This window comes from Trachypithecus francoisi, unplaced genomic scaffold, assembly GCF_009764315.1.
Source record: "Trachypithecus francoisi isolate TF-2019V2 unplaced genomic scaffold, Tfra_2.0 Lachesis_group15, whole genome shotgun sequence".
Lineage (NCBI taxonomy): Eukaryota > Metazoa > Chordata > Mammalia > Primates > Cercopithecidae > Trachypithecus > Trachypithecus francoisi.
In genome coordinates this window covers 48899143-48913347 of record NW_022681460.1, presented here as the reverse complement: position 1 = coordinate 48913347, position 14205 = coordinate 48899143, and the positions used below count along the sequence as shown (strand labels likewise).

General features: G+C 34.6%; 1 protein-coding gene across 2 annotated transcripts in view; it reads right to left on the bottom strand.

The window, feature by feature from the left end:
* Positions 1–14205, bottom strand: part of LIN28B (lin-28 homolog B) — a 126646-nt gene that overhangs the window by 39133 nt on the left and 73308 nt on the right. For both annotated transcript variants that reach the window (XM_033234720.1, XM_033234721.1), the window contains exon 3: positions 13768–13952. In XM_033234720.1, coding sequence (XP_033090611.1) covers positions 13768–13952 — 185 coding nt within the window. The remainder of the gene's footprint in view (positions 1–13767; positions 13953–14205) is intronic.

The window sequence follows — 14205 nt, the reverse complement described above, 5'->3', positions numbered from 1 at the left end:
GGAGAAGAGACAAAACTTTCCCCTAAATCTTTATACAGCTTTTCTCTACAGTAGGCAAGAACCATTTAAAACTGAAGAAAAAAAATTCATTCAAAATAGCATCAAAAACTACAATACCTAAAAATAAATATAATAAGGTATGGAATCTATTGTATATGAATATCCTACTGAAGGATTCAAAATAACTTGAACAAATGGTTAAATATAATCTGTATACTCCCATAATCCCACTCTCTTCTCTGCCCCTTAAGAGTAAGTACTAACATGAATTTGGGGTTTATCATGTTTTCACATTTTTGCCACACATGTAAGTATCCATACATAATACACAATATCATTTGATGGTTTTAAAAAATATAGATGGAGTAATATTTCACACACTGTGTGCAACCTACATTTTTATTCAACAATACAGTGGGGTTTTTAAAAAAGGAGTTATCCTTGAGATATAGCTCTAATATGTTCACTTTAACTGCCATATCATCCTAAGAATACACTATAATTTAAAAACTCTCATTTACAGACATTTAGGTTGTTTCTAGTTTTTTGTTACTACAAACAATGCTGTAAGTAACATTTTTGGATAATTCTTTGTGTTTGAATGACCATGTGTGAAAATGACCATGACCCACATTGAGAAAACATCTTGAATCTTGATTCAGTACTCACACAAATACACACACCACAACTCGTAAGTTTATGAAACAAGTTACTCTTACTACATGCAATGTACGCTGATGATTTTTATTCTATCTCATTTTTTAAAATTAATAACTCTGGTCATAACCCATCAAATAGATCTCAAAGCCACCAGGGGGTCCCAACCCAGTTTGAAAAACACTGCCATGGAAAAGTCTACCCAGAAGTGGAGTAAAATGATATGAACAATCTTCCACCAGATATTGCCAAATTGCTCTAGAAGTGGTAGTGTCAAGAATCCCATCACTATTGTGGAACATTCTTTACAATGCTGGTATTGTCAGACTTTGAAATTTCTGCTAGTTCAACGTGAGTGAAATGATGTCTCATTAGGTTAGCAATGCCACACATTTTTTCAGTGAATACTTTTCTTTATGAATTACTGTTTACTTGTTCATTTCTATCAGGCTTTGTTTTTTTCTTTTTGATTTGCAGTGCTTTTTGGATATTAATTCTTTATCAATTACATGCATTGCAAACATCTTTTCCCACTCTATCTAAGTTTATTTATATTACTGATGCTAGATTGTTCAATATCAGTTTGGTTACGGTTAGCACCTGTATTTCAGAGAATCTCCTTCTCTGGATGGTTCTGAGGTAGAGTCAACCAAAAGATAAACTTGTACAAGATTTGGAAGTGAAGAAGTCATTATTCTTGGACCTGGCCAGACTTCGTAACAGACACAGACCTGCCCAGCAGGTCCCAGCTGTTCTCTCTGGTGCCCTGTGCTCAGCATGTCTTCCCAACTGTTGGCCCTGCTGACCAACAGCAGCCTGCCACTGGTCCACTCGGTGGCAGTAGCTTCCATAGGCCTCTCCAGAAACTCCCTCTTCCAGTTCCCTTTTCATAATCAGATGTGCCTGGCTTTTGGAATTCCCTGCAAGCTCTGATTTGTATCCCCAGCACAGTGCTTCTGAAGACTGGTTAATGACTATTTCTCTAATCCACTGACTCTTCCATTCCCCTGCAACTCCCACATTATGTATAACGCATACATCCCTAATTTCTATAGATACTTTGAGTGGTTTTATCTGTCTGACTGAAACCTTTGCCTGGTAGATTAAATTTTAAAGCAGCCAATTTTATTAATCTTATCCCTTATGGTTTGTACTGTTTGTACCTTCTTTTAAAAAGATCTTTCCCAAACCTAAGATCACAGGAATATATTCTCCTGTACTTTCTTCTAATATTGTAAAGTTTTGCCTTATGTCTTTAAAAATGGTATAAGGTAGGGATCCAATCTTACTCTTTCTCTACAAACAGACAATTTTCCCAGGACCATTTATATATATATATAATGAATTTAATATAAATAAGGTAACCCTATTATTCCAACAAAAAGAAACATCTCTTTATGAGAACAGTTCAAGTTGTAGCTCTTGGTGGGGCACAGTAGCTCACATCTGTAATCCCAGCACTTTGGGAGGCCAAGGCAGGCGTATCACTTGAGGTCAGGAGTTTGAGACTAGCCTGGGCAACATGGCAAAACCCAGTCTCTAAAAAAGGATTAAAAAATTAGGGCATGGTGGTGCACATGTGTAGTCCCAGCTACTTGGGAGGCTGAGGTGAAAGGATCACTTGAACTTGAGAGGTGGAGGTTGCAGTGAGCTGAGATTGCACCACCGCACTCCAGCCTGGGTAACAGAGTGAGACCCTGTCTCAAAAAAAAAGAAAAGAGAGGGGAGGGGAGAGAAGGGGGGGGAGGGGACAGAAGGGGAGAGGAGGGGTGACAAGGGGAGGGGAGGGGGAAAAAGGGGAGGGGAGGGAAGGAGAGAAAAGTTGTAGCTCTTAATCTGTTATTTTAACCAAATTTCAAAAATTTAAATTCCAATGTGAATTTGGAAGAATCTTTACATAAGCTCTTCAAATTTATCAGACCAGAATCTGACTTGCATATCCTTATTATGTAGAATTTAAAAAGTCTAGCTGGAGACTGCTGAAAACTTTGTGATTCCCCTAGATTGTTACTTGGGTTTGGGATGCAGAACTAGTATTTCAGTGGAAGGATTCAGCAGTGCAAGTAACAAAATTTTCTGTTAATCAGTCTTCATCTTGATCAGCTCTTATTCTGTTCACACAGGAACAGAATGGATGTCATAGTTAGCAGATATAAATCATGATAATTTATGTTTAAATTTAAGATATTTAAGCATAATTTTTAAAATTTAAGTGACATTAAAATTCACAAGTGATACTCTGAACAATGTCATAATGTTCATTTAAACATCTACATACTTAATATTAGAGGCTAAATTAATTTCCTTTTTAGAATGGATATCAAATTTCTAAAGTACTACCAAATTATCACAATACCCTTGTACTGAAATCATACAATAAATAAATAATCTGACTTCACCAAGGCTACAGTCTAAAGGAAGAAAGCTAAGTTACTTCTTAAATCCATAATTTCTACTTGAACTATTATTAGACTTGCTTCTGGAACTTTTCTTCTGTAGGCATTATTTTATTATTTATTATGCTGAGACTACAACAGCAATCAGAAAATCAACGTAAAATTCTGATTATTTGCCACTTGGCTTCTGACCATTCCAATAAGGCATCTTGGGAGACCTATGCAGCGCCAAATGAAGCTCAGCTCCACACAATGTCTGGCAGAGGGTGATGAGAATGGCACATTGTCTGCCCGGTCTGAACAGAGGTCACAGCAGGGAGAGCATCTGCTAAGATAATGTGAATGAAGGAAACAACTATAATTGCCTCATTAAGAGATCCCTGGCCAAATAATCACAAGAAGAAAGGACTTGGATAACCATCCTAAAATTAGGCTATAATAAAGAAACTTGGGATAGAATTAAAAATACAGAAGAATTAAGAAGACTTGGGTATTCTATCGGTTTTACTAATTTCCTTAGTCACCATATGGATAACTGAAAATTTGGATGCAATAGTTCAGTTATTCAGCTCGAGCCTTTGCCAGTCATTAGTAGCAAGTACAAGATGCAAATTCACAGCTGTCCAGGATACAAACAAATGTAAAATAAAGAGTTGTGGGGAATTTCTTATGGGGATCAAAATAGAGAAACTAAGAAGGGATATCTACTGATCTATAGTTCAGAATTACAATGAAAAAAGGCACACAACTAAAAGACATAAGGAACATTTTAAAGGGGAAAGACAAAATTTAAAAGAGCAGTCTCAAAAAGGCAAAGGAGAAAAATGAATTGTCTCTGCCTAATCAATTTACCTTCTTTGACTTTCTACCTCCATCTTTTAAAACAACTTTTTTCCCAAAAGTCAACATTGTATAATTACAACTAAATCCTCAGTCACTTCATATTACCATGTGTATATATTTTATGCAACAGTGTTGATAAATTAAATATTTCATAGTAAAAGCTGAAGTAAATATTTTCCCAATTTAAATTTAAATTAAGTATACAAACACACACAAGACTAAAATGTACTGATATTGTGACAAACTATTTTCACACTTCCCGATATTTTGAAGGTAAGCTATGTGAACTTAATTTGTATTATGCAGCTAAAATTTATTACTATATAAATAGTACCTTGAAGTAAATTATAGTTATTAAACTTTTCTAATTCCAACAAACACAATAAAATTAGCTTGTTATAACCATAAGCCAGGTTTAAAATAAGCAAACTGTTTGATGACTTTGATGTTTTGCACCCAAAATGTGCTGGCTAATTTTTCCATTCCATTTGCCATTCCAGTCTTTAGACTGCCTTAATCTTCTGCCCTCAGATGTTGACCTTGTAAGAATAGGGGTCATAGGTCAGAATAGACAGACCTCAAAGGATCTGGACTATCAATTCATGCCTGAAAGATTTCTCTGCCACAATAGGAACCTACTAAACAGCAAATTCCTAAATCTAATCACACAAGTATCAGGGTGAAACAGTTATTTATTGGAATTTGTTGATCTACATTTCAAACATCTCTATCATCTAAAAAGCATTTTTATTTTTATTTGGGAAAAGAATCTGGGATATAATACATATAAAAAGTAAAATCACTGACACAATTTTTAAAGTAAAACAGATATTCTTTAATAAAATGACACCATAAACCTAAACATGGATTTTTTTCTGTTTTCAGGAATGCTATGGAGATTTCAAAAATATAATACTAGATTTCCCAAGCATAAAGTACCTGGAAAAATGTCAAATTATACCACTGAGATAATGAGTGGAAGAGGTTATATTGCTGTAGAGGTGGGTGGGAGTGGGGCAGAATTACCACTAGTTAGTTTTCAGCTTAGTTGCCCTAAAACTGAATGAGGACAATAAATAAATATTTTTCTGTTTAATAAACAAATGTGAATTTACAGCACCTCAGTAAGGAAGCCTATACTGATTTTCTTAATCCCCAAAACAAAAACTTCATGGCTACTAAAACTTTCTTGCAAATTTAAAGAATTTAAGGCCACAAAATTATGGCTCTGCAAAAATAACTTTACTACCACACATCTCCACTTTTTTTTAAAAAAAGGCAAGTTAACTCATGAGCTAAGAATGAATTAGACATAATTGGTTTCTGTTTCTGTTCACCTTGGTCTTTCTGATCATAAATGATAAACACAGCATGATGTACCATTTTAGTACTGATTACAAGGAATGTTAAATTTCACAATCAATTTTTAAATCTAAATGAGGAGCATCTTAAAAATGATAAATTAATGAATTCTTCTAATATGATCAAAGTAAAGAAATTCTCCATGCTTCCAAGCCGAAAGTAGTAACATCAAACATCTTTTTCTTTTAACAGTCTATTAGCCTTCTTTCTAAACAAAATATATTACCACTTTAACTCATGTAGAAAATCAAAAAGCTTACTCATACTAATGTAGTTATAAAAACTAAATATTGAACAAAATGAAATAAAAGCAGTAGAATGTATTATTTTCTAAGTTATTTTTAAAAACTCAAGTCAACATTATTATGAATAACACTTCTTGGAATATGTGGTTGGGTCAAAATATGTAGAAGGTTAAGAAGAACACAAAAGACAGTCACTACACTAAAAAATTGGAATTAAAAAAGGAGGTAAAAAAAGAAACCATAAACAGTTAAAAAATAAAGCTATATGTATACACCCAATATACACACTACATATCCATGCACTTTGTGTTCTTTAAAATTATACACATTTTTATTCACCAAGTATTAAGGAGTATAAGCATTTAAACTATATATAAAAAAGATTTCCAGACCAGTCATTTTAGTCTAAATCCTTTTTACATATTTAACATATCTGTTAATATAAACTAAAATTATATACTTAATTCTGTACTATAGGCTGACATGATTATTTCATATAAATAATAGAAATCAACTGTGGCAAAGAAAATAATTCTACCACCCTCACCCACAATTTCATTATGTTGGAAGTCACTCACTTCTTTTTCTTCATAGTAAATTGTGTTTGTAAAGAGAACAAAAGGTCCCAAGTATAGGCTAGTTTTATAGAAGAAATATAGTGTTTCTTAATTTTTTATTAACAATCTTCACTTTATTATAAAGAGAGCTGTATAGAGTTGTTAAGTTTCTTTACTCTTTTTGTAATGAACATAAGAAAAACTAAATAGAAAAAATAAATCTTAAATTATTTCATTTGAAATGTTAAGACAACTTTTCAAATGTGGAGGATTTAAAATAACACAATATTTACTACCTTGAGTAACTAGACAGTAGTAAGTGGACACTAAATTGAGCAGAATTTTAAGAGAGAATAAAATAATCCCATTTCCTTTTATAAACAGTCTACTAATAATTAAAATGGAATCTTCAAAATTATTTTACATTTTTTTGCCACAGGGAGTAAGTCTTCACAAAACATGATTCTACCTTATATACAAATATTAGAATTGAACAAATAATTTCTCAAGTGATGAAATCATATTTGGAATTTGTTAAACATATTAATTCCATGTAATCAAAACTTCGGAATTTCAATTTTTAACCAAAAATGACAGAAACTAAACTTTCTAATCTAAAAATATTTCAAGAAAAAGGATATTCTTTTCAATAAATGATGTGTGAACAATTCATATTACACATGGCAGAAATGAACCTCTACCTAGGCCTTACACTTTATGTAAAAACTAACTCTAAATGGATCATTGATGTAAACAGAAAATGTAAAGATTGATAAATCGTCTTCAAAAACTTTTGTTCTATAAAAGATATTTAAGAGATTGAAACGACAAGCCACAGATGGGGAGAAAACATCTGCAAATCATGTATCTGGCAAAAAACTTTGTATCCACAATATATACAAAGAGTTCTTAAAGTACAATAAGAGAACACACAACCCACCAAAAAATGCGCAAAACATATGAAGAAACAGTTTGTCAGAGAGTATATGAGGATGACACAAAAATAAATATAAAGATGCTTAATATCAGTAGCTATCAGAGAAATGAAAAATTAAAACTATGATGAGGTATCACCACACGCCTAACAGAATGTTTAAAAAAAAATTTTTTTTTTTTTTTTGAGACAGGGTCTTGCTTTCACCCTGGCTAGAGTGCAGTAGCCTGATCATGGCCCACTGCATCTTTGACATCTCAGGCTCAAGTGATCCTCCCATCTCAGTACAAGTAGCTGGGACTACAGGGGTGCACCACCATACCCAGCTAATTTTTTTACTTTTTACAGTGACCGGGTTTCTCCATGTTACCCAGGCTGGGTTCAAACTTCTGGGTTCAAGCAATTCACTGGCCTTGGCCTCCCAAAGTGCTGGAGTTAAAGGCGTAAGCCACCACATGGGGCCAAAATTTTAAAAAACTGGCAATACCAAATGCTGGCAAAGATGGCAGGCAGCTGGAACTCTCACATACCGGTCGGTGGTGGGAATGCAAAAGAAAACAATTATTCTGGAAAACAATTTGGCAGTTTTTTATAAAGTTAAACATACATATATGACCTTATTATGCAGCAATCCCACTCCAAAACTGAAAACAAATCTTCACACACCTGTGCACAAATGTTTATTTATGGCTGTTCTATTCAAAATGGTCACAACTGGACACCACTCAAATGTCCTTCAATAGATGAGTAAGTAAACAGTGTTATAGCTATAAAATGGAATACTATTCAGCAAAAAAGTGAACTACTGATCCACTCAACAGCTTGGATGAATTTCAAAGATATTATGCTGAGTGAAAAAATGCAATTTCAAAAGGTTACACACTGTATGACTCCACTTATATGTCATTCACAAAAACACAAAACTACAGTGAAAGAATAGGTCAGTGGCTGCCAGGGGTTATACGTGGGGAAGGGGTAACCATTATAGATTAGAGGGAGTTTTTTTGGGGCAATAAACCTTCTGAATTTGGATTATGGTACTGACTACAGGGATGTATATGTGTGTTAAAATTCATCTAACTGAATACCAAAAGCAAAAAAGTTAATTTGCACTTTGGGAGGCTGAGGTGGGCGGATTACGAGGTCAGGAGATCGAGACCATCCTGGCTAACATGGTGAAACCCAGTCTCCACTAAAAAAACACAAAAAATTAGCCGACCGTGGTGGCGGGTGCCTGTGGTCCTGGTTACTCAGGAGGCTGAGGCAGGAGAATGGCACGAACTCGGGAGGCAGAGCTTGCAGTGAGCCGAGATTGCACCACTGCACTCCAGCCTGGGCGACAGAGCCAGACTCCATCTCAAAAAAAAACAACAAAAAACAACAACAACAAAAACCGAAAAAAGTCAATTTTACTATATGACAATTTAATATTATGTACATATTTATATACAGAAATATACCAATGCTTACTTCCAAATTTAATGTAAATTAACTGGAATTCTAGCTTTTTGGTCATCAGCAGACCAAATCAATTATTTAATTCATTATTTCAAATATTTTGTAGCTATAAGGTCAGTATGAAAGTATCTTACACCAGTAAGAAAGTACTCAAAAAGTGATGAGGACCCATCAAAAGGACACAGAAACCAGCCTGAAGGGCCTCCTACTGGTCACATCTGGGAAATTTGAGCAGTAAAATAAATAATGATGGTTACAGATTATAACTTTCAGAAAAATGCAGAAATCCATGGTTCAGACTAACAATGAAAATTTAAGTTTGATGGTGAGCGGGATATTTACATAGTCTTAAAATATCTCCCCACAAAATGCTTATTTAAAAAGGGAAAAGAAGCCACTTTAAATATATAAGGTGGGCATACATGTTTGGTGGCCATACCATTTTTCCTACCTTTTTGTAGTCTAAAAATTTTCGTAATAAAAGTCAAAAATAAAATAAAGTAGAAGGAAATAAAAATAATCACAGGAAGTATTAGGGAAAAAACAGTGTAACAGAAGTTAATCCAAGAGGCAGGGTGCAGTAGTTCACACCTGTAATCCAAGCGCTTTGGGAGGTTGAGGCGGGCGAATCACCTGAGGTCAGGGATTCGAGACCAGCCTGGCCAACATGGTGAAAACCCATCTCTATTAAAAACACAAAATTAGCCAGGCATAGTGGTGCACACCTGTAGTCCCAGCTACTCGGGAGGCTGAGGCAGGAGAATTGCTTGAACCCAGGAGGCAGAGGTTGCAGTGAGCCTAGATCACACCACTGCACTCCAGACTGGGCGACAAGAGCAAACCTCTGTCTCAAGAAAAAAAAAAAAAGAAAGAAAGAAGAAATTAATTCAAGAGCCTGTTCTTTGAAATATAATACATTATCTTATCAAGAAAAAATAGCAATAGGAAGTAACTAGAGAATCAGAATATTTTATAAGATTTTTAAGGCTGCTTCACATAATTGTACTAATAAACATAAAATCTGGATCAAAGCACAATTTTATTCTCATTACTAAAATTGTCTCAGGAAATAACCATGAAATAAATCAAGAAAGTTGTCAAAGATCTTCGAAGTTTTTTAAACATTTGGGGAGCAAATCATGCTTTGGTAACTGTTCCAGCCATCAGCTGACAAAGATCCATTTCTTGCTACCACACTGTCAAATCTCGTTTTTTCATGATGTCAGTTTCTATGCAGGAGTCTCTATGTTTATGGAATATTGTATTGTACGTTGCCTCTACATCATTTTGTAAAAACAAGCAGCACATGGAAAATTGGAATTGCTAATCCTATTGACAAAAATTATGGACACCCTTAGCTTAACAGAAAGTTGGAAATTATTAGATACTAAGTGTATCAAAGCTTTAATCACAATAAGACACACAGTAAGAGTAAGCGGTTGGAGCAGTTATTCACTTCTGACCACCACCACCTCGTACCTTGCCAGATCAGTAACTCAACTACAATTCTTTGACTCTACTGCAACCCACACCCCATGTGCTTACTTATCACCTTTTCAATGTCTTCACTCTTTATACCGTTTATATTCTATCATCCATCATTACATTTGCTGCTCTGCATACATCTCCAGTGCCCTTTGTCATTCTCAACTAGGAAAAACCCCAACTCTACTTAAATCATTTTAATGACTATTTCACAGCTATAGCCATGAAGTCAACAATGGCTGGAGAAAGAACACAATCTTCATGCCCACTATTCTTATGTGGGTCTTTGGCACAGCCTGAAATTCTACCTCTTTTCTATAATATGTTCATTCTTCTATTTTATACGTCTTTCTTGTTAGATTTCCAAACCTACTCTTCTACCATTACTCTCAGTTGATGACTGTGCTTCAAGTTAAAAAAAAAAAAACAGCATAAAAAAGAGAAATCTCGCCTTATCCTACCTTTATATCTATCTACCACCTGCATCTGTGTCCATAAGCTATGCCTTTCCTCCAGGTTTGTAAGAATGAACTTTCTGTTATCACATGACCAGCTCCTCCACTTGTGCTTTAAATCCCTATACTGTCACCCACTCAAGGAAATCACTCCAGTAATTGTTCTCCTCTCTCTTGCATGTTCAATCTTTCCTTTGCGCTAGACCATTCCTACGAACATATAAACATGTTATAAATTCTTCCATTTAGCTACTGCTTTGTTTCTCTCCTCTCATTTATTATAGAAACACTTCTCAAAAGATTGTATGTACTTACTGTCTCTGCTTCCTCTGTTTTCATTCTCTGTATGGAATGCAACCCACGAAGGCTTTCACCCCCACCAGTCCATTGAGCCGGTTCTTGTCAACTTCAGACCTCAATAATGACTTTCATGTTGCCAAGTGGTCAAGTTTCAATGGTTATCTTCTTACTTGATCATTTCACCATCAGCATCATTTAACACACCTGATACCCTTTCTTGAAATATTTTCTTTCCCTGACTTCTGGGATAATATTCTATCTTGATTTCCCTCCTATTTCTCACCTTCTTACTTAGTGCCCTTTGCTGTTCCTCCCTCTTCTTGACTCTTAAATGCTAGAGTGCCCCAGGGCTTAGTACTCTTCTTGCCTGTGTGTACTCACTGTGATGGTGATCTTATTTCCTCTTGTGGCTGTAAATATCATCTTTTTGCTAAATGTTGTCAATTTTTTAACTCCAGTGGTGGGACTCTATATAGTGCATCCATCTGCCTAATATACATTTTCACTTGGATGTGCATTATGTATCTCTAATTAAATGTCTGAAACTATACTTTTGATTTCCTGCTCCTTCTATAGGTTTCCCGTCTTGATAAATCTCCATCTTTCCTGTTGAATAGGTCAAAAAACCTTGGAGTCACCCTAGACTCTTCTCCTCTGATAGTCCACATCTAATCAATCCATCAGTAAATTACATGGTCTCTTCCTTCAAAACATATCGGAATTTTCATTCACCACTTCTACTGCTACTACCCTTGTCCAAACCACCACTATCTCTTTTCTGTATTATTGGAACTGCTTCTTTACTGGTCTTTCAGCTTCTATCCTTGCCTCTCCACACTGTGTTGTCATCACAGCTGCCAGAATGATACTCTGAGTAAATCAGATCTTGTTACTTTTCGACCTAAAATTTCCCAATGACTTCCTATTTTCTCTAGGATCAAAGTCCTTACAATGGTTGACAAGATCCAATATGAAAAAATGTCCTGCTGTCTTACGCTTCAAATCTCAACCTCCACTATTCTCCCTCTCATACTGATTCTAACCCAGAATTGGAAAGTAAAGCGTTCTAGAACTACTTTGTTAAAGATTTTATTTAAAGACATCGAAAAATAAAGGACTGTTTTATTTTACTTTGCTTTACTTGTACATATTTAAGTATGTATACAGGTATTATCTCCATGGGAGCAGAAAACCACTTTAATAGCTAAGTGTATCATTAAACTTTCACACATATTCATGGACTTCCTTTTGTACAAAATGAGCTCCTAAAAATGTCAATGAAAAAATTTATTGTCTCACTGATTTTCAAACCAATAGGAAAATATGAAATAGGCAACAAGTGCTACAGAGATAACTGGTTACCAATTTGGAGAGAAAAGAAAAGCTAGACCTTTACAGCCCTTTTCTTCAAGAGCAAATTAGATTACAAAGAGAAGAGACACTTAAGTGTAAAATATAAATTAACTAAAATAATATTAAAAATATAAATGAATGTAGTATATTTTTAATTTTGTAGTTCGGAAAATGAGATAGCAATCAAAGTCAGATAACATCAAGGAGAGAGTCACAGACTTGTCTGTAAAAAATTCAAAACTTCAAAATGCTTTAAAAAAAAACTACTATCATTAAAGCTAAAATATATTTCACAAGCTAAAAAAAATTCTTATTTTTTATTTGAGAAAAAAGATTCATATCCTAAATATATCAAGAGAACTTAGAAATCAATAATAACAAATGAACATCTCAACAGAAAATGGTCAATGGACAAGAAATGTACAATTCTTGGAAGAAAAAATAAAAATGAAAACATATAAAATATATTCAACCTCCAAAGTAATCAAATAATGTAAAAACAAACAAATAATGAGCTGCATCTCTAACCTATGTAACTGGAAAAGGTTTAAAAAACGACAACATTCAATGAGCTGTCTGACTTTCAGAGGTGTTACATACTGGCCCACTAATCATTTCTGGGGAGCAGTTTAGAAATAGGTATCGAAATTTTTAAAATACATATTTTTTTGATCCAGACTTTTTACTATTAAGTATTTACCCTAAAGATACAATCAGACTGGGTGGGCGTGGTGGCTCAAGCCTGTAATCCCAGCACTGTGGGAGGCCGAGGCAGGCGGATCACGAGGTCAGGAGATCAAGACCATCCTGGCTAACACGGTGAAACCCTGTCTCTACTAAAAATACAAAAAAAAAAAAAAAATAGCCGGGCGAGGTGGCGGGCGCCTGTAGTCTCAGCTACTCGGGAGGCTGAGGCAGGAGAATCGCAAAAACCCAGGAGGCAGAGCTTGCAGTGAGCCGAGAATGCGCCACTGCACTCTAGCCTAGGTGACAGAGCGAGACTCCGTCTCAAAAAATAAATAAAAAAAATTTAAAAAAAAGATATAATCAGACAACTTTTCAAAAATGTACATCTAAGAGTTCCCACAGTGGTATTACTGATCAATTCAAAATACAAGAGGTAGCTTAAATATCCATTAATATATTATTATTTATATTTTGGTACATTCATATAGTAAAATTTATGAAGTGATAACAATTGACATGAAATATTCTATAATATACTATTAGGTGAAAAAATCAAGTTTCAAAATATGATATATATTATAATTCCTACCTCTAATTAGGATTTCAAGTGATTTTTTCCTCTTTATGGTTTTTTTACATTACTTGGACTTTCTATATGTGAGCTGTCTTCTAAAAACAGACAAAACAATAGGTACATTTTCATTTGAAAAAAGCGGTGAGGTGTTGGCAAATTCTGGGTGTAAAAAGGGACACCTCTGTCTACTGGGAACTTCAACTCCTCAACTGTTGTCTCAGAACAGTCTGGTGGAAAAGGTGGTCAAGGGACTATTCAGTGCTTAATGCTGAAGGCTCAGTTCAGTACATTCTGTAGATAATTCAAATCGCAAGATAATCTATATTTCTGATATTTAATATATTCTACATGATGGTGGTTTCCTTTGACTAGACAATATAAAATGCAGTAAGATAAAAACATTTTCAGAAATCCTTTCCAAATACAATAAACTGATAAATTAACAAAGTAAAAATGATTACCTATCTCCCTTTGGTTTTCTTTTCTGTAGTGTCTTCCCTTTGGGTCTTCTTTCACTTCCTAAACAGGGGATCCCACCAGGTCCTGTTACCCGTATTGATTCAAGGCCTTTGGAAGATTTTTTAAATGTGAATTCCACTGGTTCTCCTTCTTTTAGGCTTCTAAATCCTTCCATGAATAGTTTGCTCTGTAAAGAGCAGAAGAGGGTAGGGGAGAGAAAGAGAGATCAAAATTATTATTGCTTTATAAATTATCTCTATAATTTTAACAAAGAAAGATACTCTGTTATACATTACAAAAATATAAAGTCTTAAGTTCAGTGAAACACATACCATTTTAAAATTTCTTTTTGCAATACTGGCAGTGGGAGAAAAAAATTTTTAAGGCAATTTGGCAATACTTAGAAAAATTTAAATGTGCATATTCTTTGTCCCAGCAAT